The sequence below is a fragment of the Trichosurus vulpecula genome, chromosome 9 (genome assembly GCF_011100635.1).
Source record: "Trichosurus vulpecula isolate mTriVul1 chromosome 9, mTriVul1.pri, whole genome shotgun sequence".
Lineage (NCBI taxonomy): Eukaryota > Metazoa > Chordata > Mammalia > Diprotodontia > Phalangeridae > Trichosurus > Trichosurus vulpecula.
Window position 1 is genome coordinate 148,650,378 of NC_050581.1, and position 25,754 is coordinate 148,676,131.

Here is a 25,754-nt window from a genome sequence, read left to right on the forward strand (position 1 = left end):
GGACTTAAGACACAGAATGTTGAAGAGTTGGAAAAGACTTTATAATGCAAAATGCAGATAAAATAGACTTTTGAACATACTTGTTAGAACTGGAAGAAATCTTAGACAACATCTAGGTCAATCCTTTCATTTTAGAGATAGAGAAACTGAGGACCAGAGAGGATAAGTGATCTCAAGACACAAGTTTATTTGGGGTCAATTTCCTTACGTGAACTTTTGTACTCCTTTCTCCTCTGTCTTCTCCTCATCATGGTTGCCCGGGGGCTCATGGGTTGGGTGCTCCGAGGTAGTGTGCTCGAGTTTGGGCAAGAGAAGCCATGAGCATTCAGCATCGGTGAGGAGAAAGGGGCTGCAGACAGGGCTGAGGAGAAAGTTAACCGTAGTTGAATGATATGGCAAGGTTCAAGCCTGCCCCCAGCTCTGTAACACACCTAAATGGACCCCACCAAGCTCTACATTTCCAAGGGCTTAACAGAAAATCTTCAAAGAAGATCTAGAACTTTAGGATGTTCACAATTTGTTAAAAATACTTCTCTGAAGTCACCTTGGGCTTAGTAGTATATAACAACATCAAAGCCCACGGGTATTCATGCTTTTTCTCCCCAATATAACCAGAAAGTAGCTCTTTCTGGATTTCTATTGCTTCTCTGACATGGGATGCATCATGTCGCCAAATACCATGTTTTGTTATTATAAGGTGACCATAAAAGCTGAGCTGATGTTGAACCCCCTTCTCCCTCTTGTACCTAAAGCAGCGATTTTGTATTTTGAAAATAATATTAAGTATTTACCATGACCCAAATATGTCATTTCCTACTCCCCTGCCTTGGCTTTAACTGTCCCCCAAATTTCTACCCAGACTTTAAAACCGAGCTCAAATGGAAATGCCTTTTCCTGCATGAAGTCTTTCCTGGTCATACATCATGAATGCCCTTTTCTTCTTGAGGCTTGGCACTCTTTTTTGTTTATACCTCTTCTATGCACATATTATTACTGGACTATAAGCCCCATGAGGGCAATGACTATATAATTGATCTAAATTTTGCATCTGTCTTAGTGCCTAGCATGGTGTTTGGTACTCATTAGACCAGGGGTTCTTAACTTGGAATCTGCGAGCTTGTTATTTTTAATAATCTGATACTGTATTTCAATATAATTGACTTCCTTTGTAATCCCATGTATTTTATTCACATAAAAACATTACTCTGCAGAGTCCATAGGTTTCCCTAGGTTGCCAAAGCAGCGTACAATCCAAAAAAGGTTAAGAATCCTTGGTTCACTTTGAGACAAGCAGATAGAACTCTAGGTCTGGAGTCAAGAGGACCTGAGTTTGAGTCCTGCTTTAGGACAGCTATAGCCCTGGGCAAGTCATTTAACCTTTATCTATTTTCTGATCCGTAAAATGGGGATAATAATAGCTTCTACCTCCCAGAGCTGCTGTGAGAACCAAATGAGGTGATATATGCACAGTGCTTCATAAGCCTGAAATGTGTTAGTCATAATGTTGTTGTCGTTCTAACTATTATTATTGGTGGAATGAATTGAATGACAATGTTCCACTCCGATCACTGCTATTTGCAGACTATAAGCTTCCCGAGGACAAGTATCACGTTGCTTTAAATCCATAAAACCCCAGCTCCTACATTCCTTATACAGAATAAGTTCCTTCATGATGACTAAAATGGCCAAAGGCACTTACAAACGACTGCACTAAATATGACGGCAATGTGATAAAGGGGAAGTAAAACTGGTTCCAGAGTTACAAGACCTGAGTTCAAATCCTGGCTACACCTGTGTGATGATCTATGGTCTTATGCTCCACTCTGTATTATACTTATATGTATATGTGTTACCAACTCCCACTGGAACAATCAGTCCATGAGCAAGGATTTATTAAGGACCTACTATGCGCCAGGACTAAGTGCTGGGGAAATACAGACAAAGTGTGACAGTCCCTGGCCTCAGAGAGCCTTCATTCTAAAAGGGAAGAAGGTTGTCTATCTTAGTATTCCTACTACTTAGTATAGTGCCTTGCATGGACACATAGTAGGTGCTTAATAAATGTTAATTTAATTGAGATGAGTCTTGGTCACTTATCCATGGAAGAGTATTCCATTTTTAATCCAGGTTCATTGCCTGGGGCTGGGGTGGGGTTGGGGGAGGAAAATAATGAGGTTGCTACTGGTCCTGATTCTCATAGAGGCCTAAGCCACACAGATCCAAAGGCTGGCCCAAACTCTTACGTTTGCAGTAATCCTGACTGGAGGGCTGATTCCAGGTGGGTGTCTTGCAATGGCTGGGATGGTGGCTGGGGCAGTAGTTGACACAGGGGTCCCAACAGTGATGATGGTCACTCTTCTGCACCTTCACTGTGTCCAGACCACAAGAGACCCAAGATAGATAAGAGAGGCCCGACAGGAAGAGGGGAAAGAAGAGACAGAGATAGCATGGGCATTAGGGGCTGTACAATCTGAGGGAAAGGCAGGCAGAGAGAGGGGAAGTGACTATCCCAATGCACTCTGAAGCTACTGGTTTGGGCCTCTGAGGAAAGGTGGACAAAAGGATGGTCAGAGAGGGCTCGTCTCCTCAGAGATAGGGCTCACCTTTTTCATTTTCCCCCACCCCACCCTTTTGCAAATAATTACTTGGGATAGGGTGGGCAATTTTGGGGACTCTTTCTAGCCCCTGCCAAAATTCTCAGACAGTATGGTGTAGTGGTAAAAACTCCAGATTTGGAGTCAGAGGACCTGGGTTTAAATCTCAGTTCTGCTTCCTACTACCTACATTACCTCGAGGAAGTTAATTGCCCCTGTAGTCCTCAGTTTCCTCATCCGTAAAAGAGGGAATTGGACTTGGGGATCTCCAAGGCACCTTCCAGCTCCAGAATTCTAGGATTCCATAATCTGGTTTCTCTCGGCTCATCAGAATTTTGGTGAGACATTTGTGCATCCTATATAAGGTTTGACAGTGGTGTACCCTTTCTCCCCCAAATCTTCTCTTAGGATCATGTTGTAGAAAGCTGGAAGGGGCCTCAGAGGTAATTACAGTCCAAATCCTTCATTCTAAAAATGAGGAAACTAAGGCTCCAAGAAGTTGTGACTTGTAACCCAGGTAGTGAATGTCGAAGGTGATAGAATCCTGGTCCCTCCTGAATCCCTGGATAACTCACATCACACTGCCTCTCAAAAGACCTGGTCAGGTCACTGAATAAAAGAATTTAGAGCTGGGAGAAAACAGACATCATCCAGTCCAATTCAATCAGCTTCCAGGTGATGAAATTAGGCCTCAGAAAGCTTCAGTGATTTGCCCATATGAGCCTGCCATATAGGCTATGGTCAAGAAAAAGACTTATGGATAAAGCTGATTTGTCTACACTCTTAGGCTTCCTGGAAAGTGTGTTTTGTTCCCTAGAGTGAGTTTATTATTGCACAAATCAAATACTGACATGCTATGGAGAATAGATTTTTTTATTTTTTAATTTAAATTTAATTTTTTTTAATATCACATATGGGTCATGGAGTAATGGAAAGATACAGATATGGCGCTCTAGATATGGAGACCTGGGTTCAAGTCTCTGCTTTGATATTTATAATCAATGTCACTTTAAGCAAGTCACTGAACCTCATTTTCCTCGTCTATAAAATGGGAGTAAACACTTGCCCTACCTTGTGCACAGGGTTGCTGCAAGCAAAGTGTTTAATAAACCTCAAACCCCAGAGAGATGGGAGTTGCTATTTCTTTTGCTCCTTTTTCTTCTCTCCTTTCCCTTCTGTTCTCTCTAGGTCAAAGCCAAAGGCGATTCTCATTCCAACTCAACCCCACACAATGTCTTGGTTTACCCTGAGGAGAGGAGATCTCGACAGACATGACTATTCTGCAACTTATAGTCTTGGAGAGCTTCCCGGGGCATTTGTTGAAACATTCCATGATTTACCCAAAATCAGCCAGCCAGGATCTATCGAAGGATGGACTGGAGCCCAGGATTTCCTGACTATGAAGTGAGATCTCTTGTCACCCTCTCTCCTATTATACGTCTAGGAGTGTCTCATTTTACAGATAGGGAAGGTGAGGCACAGGGGAGTGTCTTTGTCAAAGTTACCTTGCAAACTGGGTAAAGACCAAGAATGGACTCATGCTCCATCTAGTAATCTGGGGCTTTCTCTATTCCTCCCCACTGACACAGAGAGAGGATTACAAAATGAAACTACAGTTAGTAACAAATGATCTACATGAGCCTGAATTTTCAGTGGAAAGATGGTTTGCAACAGGCCTTTTCCCCCTGCATCCCTGGGAATGATAGTTAATATTTACATAGCTTCTTAAGGTTTACAAATCACTTGACATTTTGTACATATATGTATATATGTATCTATGCACATATATGTATACATACACATATATTGTTAACTAGCTTAAACCTGCACTAAGACGTTGGGACACCTTCTAATTGTGTATACGTACACATATACACACAAACACACAACTATGTATATAATATCTGTAGACCTATAATTTCATCTGATGGTTTCAATAAACCCTGTGAGGTAGGCACTATAATTATTCCCATGTTATAGATAAGGAAATTTACAGATAAGACAATAACAGAGGTTAATTGACTCAACTCGGATCATAGAGCTAGTAAAAATCTGTGGAGGGATTTAAACTCAAATCTTCTGGACTCCGGGCCCACTGTGCTATTTACTACAGTACAGTGCCTTCTGGATGCACCATATCCATAGCTCCCGCGGCCACCAGGCTTCTCTTGATCTTTTACCAAGATTGAGTCAGTCTTCACAACTGGCATCATCTCAAGAACCTGCGCTTTCTCAGTAAGCCTCTAGGGCTCACAGAATGTTAGACTTGAAAGAGATCTTGTCCAATCCATCCATTTGAAAGATGGGGAAACTGAGTCAAAGAAAAATAAAATTATTTACCCAGGTTCACGTAGCTAGCTAGTAAGTTATGGAGACAGGATTCTAAGCCAGGTCCTCTGCCTACAATTCCAAGGCTCTTTCTGCTGCTCTTTCACTGTCTTACCTACTTTTTGAGCTGCAAGCTCCTTGGAGGCAGAGATGGAGTTACATTCCTCTCTGGATTCCCCTTGGTCCTGAACACAAACATTTTAGCAGTCTAAACTCTAAGGTAGAAGTGTCAAACACACATTCCAACTGTGTCCTGAACTAGATTAAAATGTAATTGGGAAATATTTAACAAAATAAATAAAAATACAATAGACCATAGGCAAAATATTGCATTTTGAAACTAAGCCAGCATGCAGGAGTCTTTACCTATGGTTTCATGTCCTCTGTTTCTGAGTTTGACACCATGCTCTAAGGTACTCAAATATTCATCAAAGGTAGGGATGGAGGGGTAGGAAGAGAGGCTGAGGTCAATGGAATTTGAGGCTGTCTAGGGGAGAAGGTTGTAGCTTTTTTTTCTGGCTCCCATGATGTAGAATGTTATTAAAGCTTCTGACCAAGGCCAGGAAAAGACATGACCTTGATCATTGCCCCAACAAGCCCTCCTTTTCAACCCAGCTCCTTTTTCCCCAACTCTGAAATCTGCACAGTATACTGAAATTCTCAGAAGAGATCCAAAGCCTGTAAGGAGGCAAATTCCAAGTCAGGACAATCCCATGACCAAATCCCTCTCTACATATCTTGCTCACTAGCAGTACATCAGTCCCTAGAATGGTCTATTGGTTCAAGCAGCTGGTGGGTTGTAGGCTTCATTTATTTATAATTAGCGCACATTGGAAGATAGATACCAGACAGCACCATATTCCTCCTTGCCTTGATCAGCTGCTCCTGTGAATTCCTTTCTCCATTGCAGAGACTATGAATACTATTTATTATCTCACTCAGGAATGGCATAGGCAGGGTGCCATTACAGTACATGGGATGGAGAGGTAAATTTGAATTTCTGTTAGTTCCCCAAGCTGTGCTTGAAGCCTGCAGGCTTCTGCCTGGGACTTTCTCCTTTCTTGGTTCTAATTGCATGAACTGGTGGGGTGGGGGAGTTTAGAAGACATCTATTTTAGTTGACGGTTCAGGGGTACTTGGACTCCTCATGTCCCTCCCCCACCCAAGGTCTCTGGCTCTTGCTCTGGTCTTTAGCTGGGCTGCCTGCCCCTTTCTAAAGAAACATTCTTCCTACTTCCCTCTCCTCCTTGTCTTCTTCCATCTGCTTCCCTGTTCTCTACCCTGCCTTATGCAGCAAACAGAGTTTGGGAGTCTGGAGAAAACAGATCTGACTCAAATGGTAGCTCTACCATCAAAACTGCCACTTTCTCTCTGGGTCTTGGGTTCTTTCTTCTACAAAGGGTGGGGGCACAGGTTGCAGGGAAGGTGGGAACCTGCCTCAGGTAGTTTCCTTATTTAGAATTCACTATACCAATGAAAACATAGATCCAGGACAAAAATAGATTATTATTATGGTGATAGACACTTATAAGACATAGTAACCACCCTCCTGCGTCTTAGACTAAAATAAGAGAAATCAGTAAGTAAACATTTATTAAACACCTACTATTTGCCAGACACTGTGCTAGGCTCAGAGGGCACAAAGATAGGCAAAAGGCAGCCCCTGTTCTTAAGGAGCTCACTGTCTAATGGAGGAGATAACATGCAAACACTAAAGATGTGCATAAAAATAAGTTTCGTGCAACTCCAAAGAATTCATGATGGACAATGCTATCCACACCCAGAGAAAGAATTACAGTGTCTGAATGCAGTTTGAAGCACACTATTTGCTCTCCCTCTCTTTTTTTGTTTGTTTCTTCTTTCTCGTGGTTCATTCCATTGGTTATAATTCTTCTTTGCAACTTGACTAATATGAAAATATGTTTAATGTGAATGCATACGTAGAGCCTGTATATAGGATTGCATCCCTTCTTGGGAAGGGGGAGGGGGGAGGGGAAGAAAATTTGGAACTCAAAAACTTGTGGAACTGAATGTTGTAAACTAAAAAGAAATAAATAAAATAAAAAAGAAATAAAAAATAACTCTTATATAAAGCAGAGTATATGATAGATATCAAATGAGACCCCTGAACTGGGAGTCAGAAGATCATCCCATGACCTTGAACTGAAGTCATTTCCATGTGATAAAAGTGGAAGGAGTAAATGGTTCTGGAATTTGAGGATCTGGGTTTAAATCCTGCCTCAGGTGCTTATTTAACCTCACTGGGACTCAGTTATCTCATCTGTCAACAAAGGGGTTGGACTAGAGGGGTCACTGACGTCCCTTCCTGTTCTAAATCGCTGATCTTCTATGCCAAGCTGGACTCTAGTAGTGGGAAGAACACTGGAATGGGGTTCAGAGGACATGAGTTCAAGTCTCACTGACTCAGTATGTGACAGTAAGCACATGAATTCTCTCTGGGCTTCAGTCTCTAAGCTTGTCCCAGAAAGGGCTTGGATTGAATGAGTTCTAAGGGGCCTTTGAGCTCAGGGCAGGAACCATGTTTTCAAGCATGTTTTGCCTTCGTTTCCCCACCCAGGGCCAGGTACAGCGACGTCCCCCTCAGGTGCCTCAGCAGCTGTTTGAGTCCAATGAAATGGCTCCTGGCACCTTGAGGAAGCATGAGGGCCGGCTTCCTACATACTGCCGGACGCCTGCCCAGCCTGCCTCGCCATTGGGCTGGGCCCAACTCACCTGCATCGGGAGGCTTCAGGGGGAGCCTGCTCTGGTGGGCTGGCAGGATCTCCAGCTTGACATTCTCTGTGGTGCTGGCTAACAGCTGCATCGCCTCCAGCACGGAGCAGTGCTCGGTGCTGGTGCCATCGATGGACAGGATGTGGTCGCCAATGTGCAGGGCACCGCATCTGCAGAGAGGAGCAGAGATAGGGTCGTGCCAACCCCAGGGCCGCAGGAGGGATGGGAGAGCAATGGGCTGGGTGTGGCAGGGAGTCCCTGTGTCTCAGGGGAGACCTGCAGGGAGGCAAGTGGCAGCTGGGAGAGTCGGATGCAGCTCCGGGGGGAGGACAGGTATTCAGTTTGGGGATGGAGGAGTGCTTGTTTCTGATGGGCTCACAGCCTTGTACAAGCAGGCCAGAATCCTAGAATCCTAGATCATTGATTTAGAGATGGAGGGAAGGCACCTCGGAAGTCAACTGGCCCAAATCTATCGTTTCCAGATAAGGAAACTGAGGCCTAGTAGAAACTGGGTAGTAAGAGGCAGACCTGGGATTTGGAGCCATTTTTTCTGACCCCAAATCCAGTGCTCTTTCTACTGCCCCACCCTTATTTCCTGAGAGATCACTTCCTTATTCCCATCTTGGGGAAGGGGGAGGGAAGGGATGGAGCCTGCCCCTTCTGTCAACAGCATTGATCCTGGGGACAGGAATTTGGGCTGGAACTGGGGATGGTACGAAGGAGGAGAGGGTTGGAAATCTTCCTTGAGGCCCTGGTCGGGGGGCCCAATGGCTGTGCACCTGGGGGACACCTGCCATACCTGTCTACCACGCTGGCCGGCTTGATCTTGTCAATCACAATGACCTGTTTGTTCCTGTGGGTGCCAGAGGTGAGCGAGATTCCCAGAGTAGAGCCCGGTGTCCTGGCTATTTCCACTAATAAAGGACCTGAGGCGTTGGCTACTGTATCTGGGGAGGGGAACGGGGTGTGTTTGAGAGGAGGAGAAAAACGAGAGGAAGGGAACACGGTCAGTGTGAACTTGGGGGCTGCAGGGCTAGCTAGGAAGGGGTCTTGGCTGGTGCTTCCCTTTTCTTCAGGAAGAAGGGAGAAAATGAAGAATGAGGCCCACCATAGATGCAAGAAGGTCAAGTGCTTTTCATTGTTCTCCCTCTATTCTTAAAGCCAGTCTAATTTAGCTCCTGCTACCAACTGAATGGAGAGGATGATAAAAACATAAAATATTAGTCTGGAAAAAAGCCTTAAAGATATTTAATCCTGGGATCCCCAACCTTTTGGTCTCTGCATCCTTTGGATTTCAGTAAACTTTACTGTATTCCTTATTCAATATGACAAAAAAATCAATTATAGTTTTTGCCATGAAATAAAGGATTCACCATAACTTCTGTCACTTAATTGATTGGATATCAATTCTAAATCAAAATGTTTCCTGTATTCCCTTGACAAGCTTCTTATACATTCTGAGAGTATGTGTATCCTAGTTTGGGAATCCCTGATCTAAGACAATCGCATCATTTTACAAATGAAGAAACTAAGACCATAGGAGAATCACACAATGAGTTAGTGGCAAAGCCCAGACTCCTGACTTCTAGTCAAAAGTTCTTTCTATTGTGCCCGACTGTTTCTATAAGGGCCTGCCTGGACCTGGACCTCATCTCTATTCCCGACTCCTCTCCTGATCAGCTAGGCTTTCTTCCAAACAGGGAGATCACAGCATAGATCACACCCAGAATATGGACAGGCACACCCACTTGTACCCAGTTCATGTGCTTTGTACACCTATTGGTCAGCCTAATGGGGAATGGCTTCCCAGTTGAGAGAAGTACCCTACATACCCTTCTAGACAGTGGAAATCTAGTCATAGATGTCTAATTCTGCAAGGGTGTGGTTATCACAGTGTCTAAATGCTAGCATTGCTCAGTAAGAAATATGCATCAGGACCTAGTATATATCAGCCTTGTCACCTGGATGAGAGTCCCCATGGACTCACTATATGCACTCAAATCCAAAGTGTCAAAAACTTACCCTTACATTACCTAAAGAGCTTCACCCAACCCTTTCTTCCAACACACACACACAATCACACACACACACACACACACATACACACACACACACAGAGTCTTGTGCTCTCTCATCTTGAAGTATTGTTGACTGACTAATCTCTCTCTTTACCATGTCACAAATCGCTCAAATCTGACAATATTCCCCACCCCCGCCCCAATCCATTCTCAGACTTTTCCCCTCATGTGGATACTCTCTAGCATGACTTCTGGCCATGCTACTTCCCCTGATAATCAGGGTCAAGAGACCATGGGGTGCTCTCTTTTAGTCCAGGGGACAATCAGTTACTTTGGACAACTTCTCTCTTTCTGCCATTTCTCTGCCTCCTCTTCAGAGTCAGTTAGAGCTGAAAGGGGCCTCAGAGATTATCTGGTCAAACCCCATCATTTCGTTGTTGTTCAGTTGCTTCAGTCATGTCCAACTCTTCATGGCTCTATCTGGGGTTTTCTTGGCAAAGATGCTAGAGTGGTTTGCCATTTCCTTCTCCAGTTCATCTTACAGATGAAGAAACTGAGGCAAACAGGGTTAAGTGACTTGCCCAGGGTCACGCAGCTAATAAATGTCATAGGCCAGATTTGAACTTAGGAAGATGAGTCTTCCGGATTCCAAGCCCTGTGCTCTATCCACTGCATTGCCCAGCTGCCCCTCATTTTAGAGATGAGGAATTCAATTCTCAGAGTAGAAGTTCAAGGTTACAGAACAGGCCAGTGTCAGAGTGAGAGCTGAAACCAGAGCACACCTCCCCTAGCATCCCACAGATGATGTCCCCATCTTCATTTCCCGTAACCAAAGGTTTTGTGATGTCAGCACCTTAGCTGAGGGTGGGGGGATGGATTTAATGGAGCAGAAAGTCTGCCTCCATCTCCACCCCAGGGTGGTTTATTTCCTCACTTCCTGTTTCTCATTTCCCTTTCTTTTCTTGCCTCTTTTCTCAGTCTTCAGACTGCATTTTGAAGGTAATTTTGTGGCTCTCCCTTCACATCTTTCTCCTCTGCACACCCTTTGATGTTTCTTAGGACTCTTCTTTGAGGTGTTTCGGGTGGAGAGAAAACAGAGGGAGAACAGGATTGGGGTCTCCATGAGAGAGCATTAGGGGAAGAGGCAGGTAAAGGGCAGGGTAGGGGTGGAGAGAGGACAGGATTGCATGCACTGCCTCTGTTGCTGTGTGACCGTGGGTAAGTCATTTAACACTTCTCAGACTTCATTTTCTCACTTATATGGATTTGGATTCGAGAATTAAGCAACCAAGAAGAATTTGTTAGATTCCTACTGCATCCATGTTAAGCACTGGGAGTCCTTTAGAGACTATTCTGATGAGGGTGAGGATAGTGCCTGAGGGTGCCAGGTGGCTGCAGGGGGGTGGGGTGCTAGGGCAGGTGCCTCAAAGGAAGATGGAACAGCACACGGATTAGTGATGGACAGAGCCTTACACATGATCTATTCCAGTCCATTTTACAGAAGAGGAAACTCTGGCTCAAAAAGTTTAGGTGATTTGCCTATGGCCACTCAAATTAAGTCAAAGAACCATCGATCTGGAGGAGGACTTATAAACACTCTCATTTGGCAAAAGAGAAAAGTGAAGCCTGAGCAGGTTAAGTGTTTTGCCCAAGGTCACACTGGTCATGTCAGAGGGGGGATTCAAACCCAGATCCTTTGCCTCCAAAATCTGTGTTCTTTTTGCAACAGAAGACATCCTTTTATCTGGCTTTATGAGGTTTCACATGAGCACCAGCAGGGACAGGGCTGGGGGTGGCATTTGGTCACCCTTGGGAGTTGGTCAGTGGAGCATATGTCTTATTAGGTGTATAGAGAGGTAGAAGGATGAAGCAATTTAATCACAGTTGTAATTTTTATGGGTTTTAGGCAGGCCAGTTATAGATTTGATTTTTGGGTGGCATAGAGCAACAGACCTGGAAGTCAGAAAGACCTGAGTTCAAATCCAGCCTCAGACAGTTACTGGCTGTGTGACCTTGGGCAAGTCACTTAACCTTGTTTGCCTCAGCTTCCCCATCTGTAAAATTAGGTGGAGAAAGAAATTGCAAACCACTCCACTATCTTTACCAAGAAAACCCCAAACGAGGTCATTAAGAAGCTGACACAACTGAACAACAAAAGTTACATACTTAGGATTCAAACCTGGGCTACTGCTAGGTCGCAAAACATGCTTAGAAGAAACACCATCTCTGGGAAGGTAACGGAAGCTTCCTCAGTCCCTGGGGAATGGTTTGATTAAGCAAATAAGGGTCAGAGACTTGTAGTTTAGCAAAATTAGAACAGTTAGAGCAGGGCTGTTGTGTCCAAAGTAATTTTAAAATGATTCAAGTAAACACAAGGTAAATCGGATGCTTAACAAGCATTCAATTGGATAATGCTTAGAACTTTCCCTTCTTGATCAACATTTATGAAGTGCCTACTATGTGCCAGGTACTGTGTTAGGCAACTAAGGACAGAGATATCCTAGACCGTAGGGAACACATGTTGGAAAGGACAAAGAGACTAAGTATTAACAACCAAAGCCCTGATGTTGGAACAGACAAACATCTATGAACCTAATTCAACTAAGAAATTCCCCACAAGGGAGAAACAAAAATATGCTGTTAGCTAGTCTTGGTTTCCATTTATTTCCATCACTTTGGTGTTCAGTGGACACTATAACCAGTTTTAAAGCCATAACAACAATGACAAAACCAGTTCAGTGGGACCCCGGATCTTCTGAAGTCTCCTCTGGCATTTTTTTTTTCATTACTCTACACAGCACAAAAGTTAAATGACCCACCAATAGCCTATTCTATGGACTGAAGGCTAGCTCTCCTGAGCTCCATGCCTTTGGCACTCTGGACAGAGCAACTATCTAACGCCTCTGGGGATAGGTCTGGGATTCACCTCATCCTGCCCCCGTCTATGGTCTCCAAGGGCTGCCGAACCACACAAGCTGCTCTGGTCTCACTAGTTTCCTGCCAAGAAAGCAGCAGCTCACAGCCCACACAGTGATGCAAGCCTGCCTATAGGGAGGGTTTGCTGAGCTGAAATCCTTGACAACATTGATGGGCTTGTCAGTGATTGGTGTCAGACCATCAATCTCTACCCTAGTCCTTTTCCAAGGTTTTAGAAATCCATCGAACCCAGGCATGCTATTTTCTCATTCTCTCATCAAGTTCCTCCAATGTAGTAATGCCTCATATTGATATGAAGGTCTCTTAGGAGGAACAATTTGGTTTATATAACCCGTCTTTCCCTATAGGACTATCCACTTACGTAATTTAAAGACCCACCAAAATGCCCCACTAACCCAAAATATCTCTTCTACTAACCTATTCAGGAGCTAAAAATTCCCCTCCTGGTTGCTTCTGATGTCTGGTATGGGTTAACTAAACCAGGATTAAGAGAGTGGCTTCTTATCACAGACATAGAGCAGGATCCTCAACAGTCAATACTTTAGACCTTGAGCCGGTAGATCAATCTCTGTTCAATTAATCAACAAGCACGTATTAAGTGCCTACTAAGTGCTGGAGATATAAATTCAAAAGTGAAATAGTACCTGTTCAAGGAGCTTAAAATCTAGATGGAGAATGCAACATGTACTTATCCAAAATAGGTGCCAAAGAGATATAAGGTGATTTTGGAGGGGGAGGGGAGGGGAAGACTGGAAGCTGGTGAGGAGATCAAGGAAGGTTGTGCTTGAACTGAACCATGAAGGAAATCTGAGATCCTAGAAAGCAGAAATGAGGAAGAAGAATGTTGCAGGCATGGAGGAACCACCAGGACAAAGGTTTGGAGGTGGGAGATGGAGTGCTGTGTATGAGAGATAGGAAGAAGACCATTTTGGCTGGATTGTACCATGCTCAAAGGGAAGTAATGTGCAAAAAGTCTGAAAAAGGCAGATTGGGACTAGAATGTGAAAGGCTTTAAATGCCAAATGAAGGAGTTTTCATTTGATCCTAGAGGCAACAGGGAACCGCTGGAGATGTCTGAGCAGAGGAGTAACATGGTCAGACCTGTGCCTGAGGAAAATCATTTTGGCAACTGGGTGAAGGATGGGTTGGAGTGGGGCAAGGCTGGAGGCAGGGATCCCACAATTAGTCCCAGCTCTGCTCTGACTGTAAATGAACCAAGAACATGCCTGGCTTCTCTCTCCTTTCCCCTCTCTTTCTCCCTTCCCTTCCCTTCCCTTCCCTTCCCTTCCCTTCCCTTCCCTTCCCTTCCCTTCCCTTCCCTTCCCTTCCCTTCCCTTCCCTTCCCTTCCCTTTCCTTCCCTTCCCTTCCCTTGCCTTCCCTTGCCTTCCCTTGCCTCCCCTTCCCTCCCCTTGCCTCCCCTCGCCTCCCCTTCCCTTCCCTCCCCTTCCCTCCCTCCCTTGCCTTCCCTTCCCTTGCCTTCCCTTCCCTTGCCTTCCCTTCCCTTGCCTTCCCTTCCCTTCCCTTCCCTTCCCTTCCCTTTCCTTCCCTTCCCTTCCCTTCCCTTCCCTTCCCTTCCCTTCCCTTCCCTTCCCTTCCCTTCCTTCCCTTCCTTCCCTTCCCTTCCCTTTTCCCTTCCCTTCCCTTTTCCCTTTCCTTCCTTTACCTTTTCTCTTCCCTTTCCCTCTATTTTCAAATGGAGAACTCTACTTCCAACTCAATTGTCTAAAATCAACCTTATCCTCACAAGATCCCACAGAATCTTGGAGTTGGAAGGGAATTTTGAGACTATCTGGTCCAACTAATACCTAAACAAGAATCTCTTTTATAATCTTCCTGAAAAATAGTCTTGGTATAGCCTCATTTTGTAGACACCTAATGAAGAGGAACCTACTACCTTCTGAGACAGCCCATTCCACTTTCTGATAGCTCTAATTAATAGGAAGTTTGTCTTAATGTAAAAAGTAAATATGTCTCTTTCCAGCCTCTACCATTGTCCTTAGTTCTACCCTAGAATTAAGCAGAACACGTCTAATTCCAACTCCATGTGGTATAATTTCAAATAGCTATCACACCCCCCACTAATGCATCTTTTATCCAGATGACTACTTCTTATTCCTTTGACTAAAACTCATTAGTAATCCTTCATCAATCTGTCCATTCTTCTCTGGGTGTTCACCAGCTTATTAAAATTCTCTTCTTAAAATATGGCGTCCATAACTGAATACTATACTCCAGATGTTATCCAACTAGGCTGGTGACCATGTGACTATCAATCAGCACCCTAGTCCTGGACACTGAATTAATCCTTGATTTCTACTTTATGTACATATGCTTCCCCTATCATCACATTAACACTGTTCAAGCTGTCATATCTACCTTGCTGTTGATCTCGAGTTACCTTAAAGCCTAAACATCTTTTTCAAAGGAACAACATTCTTGTTGTTCTCCATCTTGTACTTGTGAAGATTACTTTTTTTAAGGGAAAGACTTTATCTTTATCCCTATTAAATGCCATCATATTAGAGTTGACCTAACAATAAAATCTCTTGGGATCTATTGGGATACCGATTCTCTCACTTATTTTTCAGCTGTTCCTCACCGCATTGGGTCACCTTCAAATCTGTTCTGTATATCAGTGATATACAGATACTCTACTTTCGAAACCAAGTTGGACTGTTTGTTGCTTGAACCTGGCATTCTGTTTCTTGCTGCTCTATATTTTCACAAGCCATCCTAGTTGACTGGCACACAGACACCATCATGTTCACCTCCCCAAATCCTTATTTTTCTTCAAGGTTTAACTAAGGTATGACCTCTTCTTTAAGATGTTTCCTATGTCCCACCTCTCCAGTTGTTAGTATTCGCCCCCTCCTCAAAGGACCTTATTATATGTATCTATATACATGCATCTGCTAGTACGATGTTAAACTCTCAGAAGTCAGAAAATGTTTCATTTTTGTCTTGTCAGCCCTATGCCTTGGATATAGTATTAGCCTAATAAACAGCAAGTTAAATTGAATGAAAATGGTCAATTGTTGCCCTGGTTTAAAGAAAAAGCAAGCTGCCTTAGGAAAGAGATTGGCTTTTGTCTTTGTATTCCTAGCGCCTAGCAGTGACTAGCACATAGTAGGTCCTTCACTAAATGCTTCTCTCCATTTCTCTCTCTCAACCTCTTTTTTCTAGGACTTAAGAATGTGTTTATCTCAAGTCCCAACAGGCCCTGCTAGGCTTAGGACTAGAAATCCATCTCCATCCTCTCTATAGGGATAATTGTCTGCTTTATCTATTTAGAAATACTGTACACAAAATGTATTCTAAGCTAAGTGGCAGAGGGAGATACTTGGACTGGGAGTCAGGAAGACCTGAGTTCAAATCTTGCCTCAGATACTCAGTCGCTCTGTGACCTGAGCAAGTGACTTAATCTCCAGTAGCTTCAGTAAAATGGGACAAAAATAGTGTCTACAAGGCTGTTGTGAGGATCAGAGGAGATAACATTGCTTTGTTGGGAAAATGTTGGTGCAATTACCTTAAAGTGATAAATAAATATTAGCTAATAGTAAGAATGATAAAAGTCATTATTGATGGATGTTTACGCGTCAATCAACTAACAAGCATTTATTAAATACCTACAGTGTACTAGGCAGTATGGACAACAAACAGTAAGTTAGTATGGCGATGGTAGAGTGACATCACTACAGGGAATAATGTTTAAGAATGATGGGGCTGAATATTCCCCCTGATGGTCCATTTAGCACCACAATCAATCACAAAACATTTATTTCATATGCCAGGCACTGTGCTGCTCAAGCATGTTCATTTCTGAGCTAAGGATTCTCCTACCGGATGATCTTACCTGAATATTTATCTCCTTCGAAAAAATCAGTTATCTTGTGGTTTCAGCTTTGCTGGCATCCTAAGACCAAAGCCAGAAGATTCTGGGGGCCCTGGCACCCAGTAGATTTAGGGGTGCAGCATATTTAAGAGCTGACAGAAGTTTGGAGGGTCTCTCCCCCCTCCCCCACCCAGTCCAACAGGCTTATTCACAACAACCCGATGAAGTAGGTGATGTAAATATTATTGTCCCCACTTTCCAGAAGAGGGTAGTGAAGCCCAGAGATGGCATTTGTCCAAGGCCACACAGAAATAAGAAATAGGAAGGGGGCTAAAACCCAGGCAATTTGAAACTCAATCTTGTCCTCTCTCTGCTCCACCAAGCAGTCAAGTCCTTTAATTCAATATTTTTTCAGGTTAATTTCTTTTTTCAAAATCAGGAAGCTTCCTATTTACTCTAAAAAATTCATTTGCTGCATAGGAGGGAAAGGCCAGCTCCCTAGAGGGAAGCCTTTGAGACCAAAAGGAAGGTACCTACCAGGACCTGGAGGCATGCAGTCTTGGAAGTACGCAGCACAGGGTGGGGGCTCCCACACACCATCCCCTATTTCCTCAGCTGACACTCAAACACACCTGCCCTTTTAGATTAGATACTTTTCCTGGCTTTAAATCATGCCTCCTGGAATGTTATTTTCAGAAGCAGGGCTTCTGAGAAGGAGTCAAGGTCAGAAATGAGCATTTGTGGCATTCCCTTGGGGTTCATATTTGCCACCCCTGCCTGGTACAGGGATATCCTGAGGATCAAGGAAGATTTCGTTGAATTTCAGAGGACTGAGAGCTGGAAGGGACTCTAGAGATTGTCTTGGCCCAGACACTCATTTTGCCATGGATGGAGTAGAGAAGGCACATTAAGGCTTCAACTCTTGGGTTGAGCTCATGGGACTGGAGCAACCCACCAGGTCATAGAACAAGTCATATTTTTAGGAAAGCTTCCGTTAGGGCCTGATTCAACTTTATCTAGGCCTAAGCAATTAGGAACGGTGAAGGTGGGGGGATGAAAGGTGGGTAATATAGAAAAAAAGCCCTGCATTTAAAATTTAGGGGAAATAGGTTTATGTCTCAGACCCGGCCACCATCTTGTATATGGTATGACCTCAGTTTTCTCATCTCTCAGATGGCAGTAATAATAATACAAAGAGCTTGTGAGAATCAAATGAGAAGATATATTGAAAGTAATTTTGCAGTTTCGTAAAATGTAATGAGACAATATTGTCATCACTATCGATGCCTTCTTTCCCTCTCCCAACCCACTGTTGGCTTTGGCAGAACCTCTGCTAGGGGCCTACGTGCTGAGCTCTTTGAGCTCCTAGGCTCAGTTCAATGGGTGGCCTCCTAGAGGGGCCGTGCATCCTTACCCATGATGGAGACGTCATATTCAATCTGGAAGAGGGCCTCCTGGCTGCATTGTCGTAGTATGTTGAGAGCATCTGCATGGGTCAGGTTGTGAAGCGGAATGCCATCCACACTGAGCAGCCTGTCCCCAATTTTCAGGGATCCTTCCCTGTGGGAAACCAAGGCACATGTGAGAATTTTATAAGCCCAGAAAGTCAGAGCTAGGAAGTGCCATAAAACAAAGAATGTCAGAAGTGAGAGGGCTCTTAGAACAGAGAATGCCGGAGCAGAAAGGGACCTTAGAACACGGAATGTCAGAGCTGGGAGGGCCCTTAGAACAGAGAATGTTAATGCTGAGAGGGCCTTTAGAACACAGAAAGTCAGAGCAAGAAGCAACTTTAGAACACAATGTCAGACCTGGGAGGGCCCTTAGAACAGAGAATGTCAGAGCTGGGAAGGACTTTAGAACATTGAATATTGGAGTTGAGAGTAAACTTAAAAAAGAAACTTGGAGACAGTTAATCCCTTGTTGGCTTTTAGCCCATGGCTAAATCTTCTCAATGCATATCATCCCCCTAAAACCTGATGTGGTTAAGTTCAAAGCAGGGCCTCAAAGCTGAATGATGGCCATCCAGTTTCTGTTTGGAGAACATTGTGACTTTCCCTTTCTGTGGCTTGAACAAATGCACACGGTTGGTCCCAGCTCAAAATAGCTCATTAGATGTTTGCTCAAAAACAAAGCAAAACAAAAATTTTACTGGTTTGGAGAATGAAAAAGAAAATCATAGTAGGGTTTGGCCAGGTTTAGGATTCAGCATGTCACTGCTGTGAGCCACAGACTTTGGTTCAGTCCTGGCAAGAAGTGACTTTATAACCAGCAGAGAACTCTGCAGGGGACGTTTTATTTTAACTGTGGCCAAGTGCTATTAGTAGAGGGAGCTATTAATAAACTTATCCTGGGCCGTTCTAGGAACAACTGATACAGATATCTGGACAAAGCTGAGTATGAAGAGTGCCTAAATATAGCTTGGAATTTCTCGGTTGGTATGAATGCTATGGTGGCCCACAAACTTTTAGAGGTGAAATAGGAATTGGAGTTTGGGTTTGGAATCAGAGGAGCTGGGTTTGAGTCTTGGTTTGGCTACCACCTCCCTTAGGCATCTCTTCACTTCCCTCTCCCCCAGATTCCTCCCAAGTAAAATGAGGGGGTTGGACAATGTGACCTATAAAGTCTTCCAATTGTAGAGGTCTGCTCCTAATTCAGTCCTTTTATGGGCCTGGTCTGGGCTTGGGGTCCATGAGGGGAAGGCCTAATCCATAAAAGCACTAGCCCCAAACTTGCTCAGCAAAGGAAACTTAAGCTACTAGAAGGCCTACTCCTAATTCTGTTTGTTTTTTTTTAATTCTCTTTTATTATGAACTTCACAGGCACAAAAGTTTTCAACATATTTTTCAACAATTTTCAACAAAAAAAAGAAAAAAGAAGAGCTATCTATATAAAACTGTGGGCTTCTTATATAGAGCTTGCTTTTTAAAAAGATGTACATTTAATTTAACCAGGTAGTAACCAAGTCCCCACCCTAATTCTCCTGACTGTTCTGAGAAGTGTTCCTTGGGGGTGGGAGAAGAGCTATTCACAGCAGCACCTTGTTCAAATGACCAAGAAGATTCCATCTTTGCCAAGTCATCCCATTTCCCTCCCCTGCATCATTCTGGGATAGTTTGGGACTTTATATCTTTGTGTAATTCAAGTTGGGTTTCATGGAGATGTTAAAACTAAGTTGGGCAGGTGATGGGCTAGGAAAACCCATCTCTAGAGGAAAGAGCATGGGGTTTGGAGTCAGAAGACCTAAGTTTGATTTGTGTCTCTGCTACCATGGCCACGACAGTCCATCTCTGTGGGCCTCAGTATACTACTCATCTATAAATGAAGGGAATGAACCAGATGCATTATAAGGTTTCTTCCAGCTCGGAATTTCACGAGCTAGGAATTCAGCTTTTCCTTTTCCCTCTCTCTTTGCAGCCTCCTTACCCCGGAACATCCTTCAGTTCTTCTGTGCACCCTCCTCCCCTGCCTTTACTCATTGGTGAGTTTCTACAAAGGGCCTCCATTTTAGGGACATCCTTCATCCCTCTCCTTCTAAGTCTCTGGACTTTATCTCTCACACACACACACACACACACACACACACACACACACACCCCACTCCACCCTGGGTTTCCTCCCCCAAGTCCCCTACTTTTTAGTTCCCTTTTATGTGCTATCTTCCTACGTGCACCTTGAGGTCAGGGACTATGTTTCTTTTTACTTGGATTTGTATTTTGCATATTGTTTAGCAGGTAAGTAATGCTTAATAAATACTTGTTGACTGATTGTTTGATCCAACAATCCATGGACAGATTTGGAGGGTGGGGGGTGTCTATGAATTTGGATGGGTAAAGATTACATCACCATTTTCACTAACCTCTATCTGAAATGTAGCCCTTCCTTCAATTATGACTGTAGGCAACAAACCACAGTAGTATTAGGCTTCGCGGAAGTGGATTCTCACCAACAAAATAGCAGCTTATTTTAGCAGAGTCTGATAAAGAGAAAACCACCACAGATTTGGAATAAAAAGATTTGGGTTTAAATTCTGCTTTTGTCACTAAGTACTCATGTGATCATGAGTGGGTCACTCTTCTCTGTAATGAAGTTTCCTCTCCTACAATGAGGGAATTGGACCAGATGATCTCTAGAAAGTCCTTCTAGCACTGACATTATAGGCTCTGATTGATTCTACATTGGCTTGGAGCAGGTAGGAATGGTTCTATAATGTTACATTCCCAACAACTTGGTCTAGCACCCCTACTGGACAGGGAAATAAATGACAGTTATTATGTAACAGGGCCTGAGAGAGGCAGTTGTCTTTTGCCTAAATGTCAGAACAAAGAAAGAAAAACCATCTGAGGCAACTCAAGACCTCCATCCTCAAATACCTGAAGGGTTGTCACATGGAAGAAAAGGTATATTTTTTTTTCTCAGTATGCACAGAAGGCAGAATTAGCATCACTTAAAGGAAAGTTACAGAAGGGAAGATTTCAGTCCAAGATAAGGAAGAATTTTTGAACTATGGTGAAGCAGACATAAGGAGATCAAGGTTCTAATCCTAATTCTACTACTAGCTAATAGTATAATCTTAGACAAGTCACTTTTCCTCTCTGGAACTCAGTTTCCTCATTAGTAAAATGAGTCATTGTACAAGATAACCTTTTATTTTTGGAATTCTTTGATTTGGTGAAATTCCAAAAACATTCTACTAAGCACCTACTATGTGACAAGTACTGTTCTAGGCACTGAGGATGCAAAAATGAAAAAAAAAGCACAGTCCCTGTTCTCAAGGTGCTTATATTTTATTGAATTCCGTGATTTTAAATAGAGCCATCCAATCATGAAACAGGCTGCCTTGACAGTGAAAATCTCCTTACTGGAAGTACTCAAAGAAAAGTGAACTGCCATATGTCAGGACCTCAGGCAGGTCCCATCTCTTCATCTCAGTTTCCAGGACCAGAAAAGATGATTTCTGGTTCAGTTCTGAAATTCAATGGCTATGGAGGTTAAGCCATTTGAGTGTGAGAAATGATGCATTTTATTCTTCTGTTCAAGCTTTTTCTTAGGGAGCTAGAGTGTCTGGCTGCCTCATCACATTTGATTTGGAATTGAAGGAGGAGGCAGAAATAGCTGGGGACTGCTCCAGACAAAGCATGACTCTCTTTTCTACCTACCATTCAATAACTTTCCATATCCCAAATAATAATCAGGATGTTAAATGGGCCTCCTAGAAACCATTGTTCTAAGAGACTATCAGAGAGCCCAGGCCTCTGAGAGGGGAACGAGGAAGATGAGTTGAAGTAGTCAGGATGCTCCAAATTTACATGTGTATATATACATAGCACATACCTGAATATGCCTGTACCCAAAGCCCACACAGACAGAAGTATGTGAATATACATCTATATATTTACAGACGGACAATCACATGTGGGGGGGGGGAGGGAAGCAGCTTATGAGTCTGGATTAAAAAAATGTTTTTTCAATCACCAACTTAAAAGCCCCAACTCTTTCTCCCCCATTAGTAGCCTCCCTGGTCATTGCCCAACACTATCAGGATGGGAGCCCAAAAGGTGCATCCTGTAGTAATTCTCAAAATCTATCATACCCTGCCTTTACAACAGAAGTGGTCATAGTGAATCACAGAAAGTTAGATCTTAAAGGAATTCTAGTCTAGTCTCTTCAATTTGGAGAAAGTTACCATCTAGAAAGGTTCAATGCCTTACAATTAATAGTGGCAGGACCAGGACTGAAACCTGTATCTTCTGATTCCTAATCCAGTGCATCCCCTCACCACCACTTTGCTTCTTGATTAACTCTTAGATTTAGGATGGAGAAGGGTTGAAGATTACGGAATTGCAAGGCATCCATAGTCTAGAGAAAGATCCAGGGGTCAGGGAGGACCTAGGTTACTTTCTTAGACAAGACTGCCCCTTATGTCTCCCAGGGAGGTGGAGAGCTCACGTACTGAACTCATCTGCACCTCCTTCTCAAGGTGGTGGTTACCTGTCAGCTGGGCCCCCTGGCCTCACATAGGTGAGGACGAGTGGTCTGGATTTATGCCAGTCTTCATGGGCTCCCCCTGAAACACAGGCCAAGACCATCCACGCATGAAACCTCATCCATCTTTCTCCACCCTACCCCCGCATTATCTCTGTTTTCTCCCATTACCATTGGAAGATACAACCCTGGGCCTCCCACACAGTCCAGGCCTGGGCCAAGCATTACTTACCCTGCTCAAAAACCCCATTGGGATCTCTGGAGTTGAGGCCCCAACATCCCCAACCCTGAGGGTCAGAAAGACCACTCACTGCCTGGCAGACAGAGCCAGAATTAGCCCTGAGCCCAGAACTCACCCAGATGCCAAGTTGCTGCTTACCTGGGGAGCAGAAGGTACTGACCTCTGAGTACAAAACCAAAGCTATTGCCTTCCTTATAGAGGGAGACCTCGATGGTCTTTGGGATAATTCCTAAGCTGTTCTCTGGGGCTGTGGGAGAAACACAGAACGATTCTTTTACTCCACGGATCTCTTCTTAAGCTTGCTGCCTTTGAAATAAACACCCTTCAAACTATAGTTGAATCGCAAAATCTTAGAGCCAGAAATAAGCTTAGTCCTAGCTCATTCCCCTGCTTAACAGAGGAACTAAGGCCTTGAGAACTGAAGTTTCCTGTCTAGAGTTATAACTAAAGCTTCACAAATAAGAATTTTGCTTAAATGTAGAGGGTACTGATACACTTGCATTTCAGCTAATAAAAAGAGTTGTTTAGCATCTAGTTAGCAAGAACAGTTAGTTAAAATAGAAAGTTGTCAGATGCCTGATCCTGTTTTCTCCCCAGGCTTTGGAGTATTCAAGAATCTCTGTCTTAGGGGAGAGAGCTGGTGGTGCTGTCCCCAGGTCTCTGTCACCCTCCTTGGATCGATATCACAGGATCTCTCCATCCACGAGGCCTTGTGTCTCAAGTCCTGAGGTTTCTTCATTCCCCTCTTTATCCTGGGCCCAGGCACATTTCGAGGAGCTTGTCCTAGGCCCAAACACTGCTAGCTATGCTCTTGGGAGTGGCAGCTATGACTCTTGGTGACCCTGGGCAAGTCACTTAACCTTTATGAATCTGTTTCCTCATAGGTAAAACGCAGGGATTAGACTCAAAGATGTCCCTTCTATTTCTAAACTTGTGATGAAGGGCAGCTGCTTGAGGGCAGTATCTGAGAACTGATTCCATAGTCTGGAGTTTTCCACTTTAGCCAAGGCATGTTCATTACTTGTGTAGACAAGGGCAGAATCATCCCATAGGCACATGTTCTCTCCCAAGTAGACATGGTTAGCTACCTTATAGTCTTGCTTTTGGGATGAGAAGATAAAGAATAAAGTGGGGGTGATAGAGAATTACAAGAAAAATGGAGGAGACTACAATGTTGGCAAAGGGAAATAGAAAGTTAAGAGGAGATTGATGAGGGCCCAGGACACGGTGACTGAGTGGTGACTGGAATATTCTAAGAACATGATCACAAGCCCAAGAGGTGCTATCCATTGTTCTGACTAGGGACAGCATTCTTAGATGGGAACAAACACATTCTCCAACAGTTTCTTCGATTAACAATACCTGGTCCACCTGCAGGCCTTTGCAGTGACACCAGTCTCTCTAGGAGTAAAACTGAGATAGGCCTGGGGTGCTGTTTCTACAGCAGAGAGTTTCATTTTGTCTTTGATTCCCCAGAGGCTAGCCTGGCATACAGAAGGTGCTTAATACTTGCTAAATGATTGACTACACCTTGGGTCTTCTCAATCTCTTACATGACTGTCTGTCGATTAGCCAAAAGCAGGAGGTTTTTGTGGTTTCAGGGCATCTTCTATCTAGAAACAGGAAAGGAGACAAGACAATAAACCCAGGAATATAAGAACTATCCCCTTGGCAGAGGGAATGATTTTTATTAACGCATGAACAAGGATGCAGAATAATAATAGCTAAGATTTATATGGTGCCTACCATATGCCAGGCTAAGTGCTTTGCAAATATCTCATTTAATCCCCACAACAACTCTTGGAGGTAGGTGCTGTTATTCTACTTTAGAGATGAGGAAACCGAGTCAGGCAGAGGTTAAGTGTTTTGCTCAAGGTCACACAGTTAGGAAGAGTCCAAGGCTGAATCTGAACTCAGGTCTTCCTGATTCCAAGTCCATCACTCGATCCACTGTGCCACCTAGCTGCCCCTAAGTATCTCAGACCTGTTTAGAACAGGGTAGGAGTGGGGATGAAGGGAGAAAGAATGCCAAGCCAACATTATTGAGACCTGCCTCAATCTATCAATATAGCTGGTGGATTGATGTTCTGGGCTGATGTGTACACGCATTATAGCCAAAGTGCCCAGGAAAAATTAAAGGCCCTTTGGGCATAAAGCTTGCAAGTCCAAAGTGAGGGGGCAGTGATACTCATGTGATTATTAGAGGGCAGAGTTGGTATCTCTTGGCTATCCTGAGACCCCTGCAGCTACCATACAATGGAAGGCCTGGTTCCTCATTCTCTTGCAAAGCCCTCTTCGGAGGGGGCTGATGAAGATGAGCTCAGGACCACCCTAAGGAATCAGCTCCTTCCTATAGAGGGAGGGGCCCATCCTGAATCCCTGACCTGCCACTTGCTCTGGCCTCAGATATCTCCCTCTCCTTGTGCTTCCCAGCCCTTCTCTCATCTGTCCAGCTTCCTTAATCAAAGCCTGCCCCGCTGTCTCCAGCTTCCCTGAGTCTCTACATATTGATGACTTGCTCCTCATTCACACCCCAGCTCAAAGGCCACCCCCTCATCATGCTTCCCTGATTCCCTCCTCTCCTGACTCTGAACTCAACCTCTGCCAGAAATAATTCCTCCCTCAATCTAAGCTTTGTATCCCGATGTATGTATGTGTCAGAGACAGGATTTGAACTTGGGTCTTCCTGACTCCATCCACTACCCCACGCACCTCTCTCTGCATTAGGCATGGTAGATGTTTAACAGGACCTTAGCATCATCAGGGTAGAGCTGGAAAGGATCTCAGAGGCCACCTAGTCCAACCTCTCATTTTACAGGTGAGAAAATTGAAGCCTAAGAAAGTCAAGTGACTTACCCAAGGTCACACAGATAGCAAGTGTTTCAGATAGCATCATAGATTTAGACTTGAAAGGGATCACAGAGACCATCTAAGCCGCCCCCTCATTTTACAGATGAGGGAACTGAGGCTTGGACAGACTAAGCGACTTGTCCAAGGTAGCACAGATAGTGGCAGGAAATGAACCCAGATTCTCTATTGACTGCATGTGTCTAACACTGGCAGACACCCCAAAGCCAAGGGAGCTGCC

General features: G+C 44.0%; 1 protein-coding gene across 1 annotated transcript in view; it reads right to left on the reverse strand.

The window, feature by feature from the left end:
* GRIP2 (glutamate receptor interacting protein 2) overlaps nucleotides 1-25,754 on the reverse strand; it is a 406,943-nt gene that overhangs the window by 68,706 nt on the left and 312,483 nt on the right. Inside the window, exons 5-11 of the mRNA XM_036738758.1 lie at nucleotides 22,827-22,913; nucleotides 22,432-22,507; nucleotides 17,858-18,003; nucleotides 8,455-8,602; nucleotides 7,656-7,825; nucleotides 2,244-2,369; nucleotides 209-361 (exon numbers count right to left, since the gene is read on the reverse strand). Of these exons, the coding sequence (XP_036594653.1) occupies nucleotides 209-361; nucleotides 2,244-2,369; nucleotides 7,656-7,825; nucleotides 8,455-8,602; nucleotides 17,858-18,003; nucleotides 22,432-22,507; nucleotides 22,827-22,913 (906 nt within the window). The remainder of the gene's footprint in view (nucleotides 1-208; nucleotides 362-2,243; nucleotides 2,370-7,655; nucleotides 7,826-8,454; nucleotides 8,603-17,857; nucleotides 18,004-22,431; nucleotides 22,508-22,826; nucleotides 22,914-25,754) is intronic.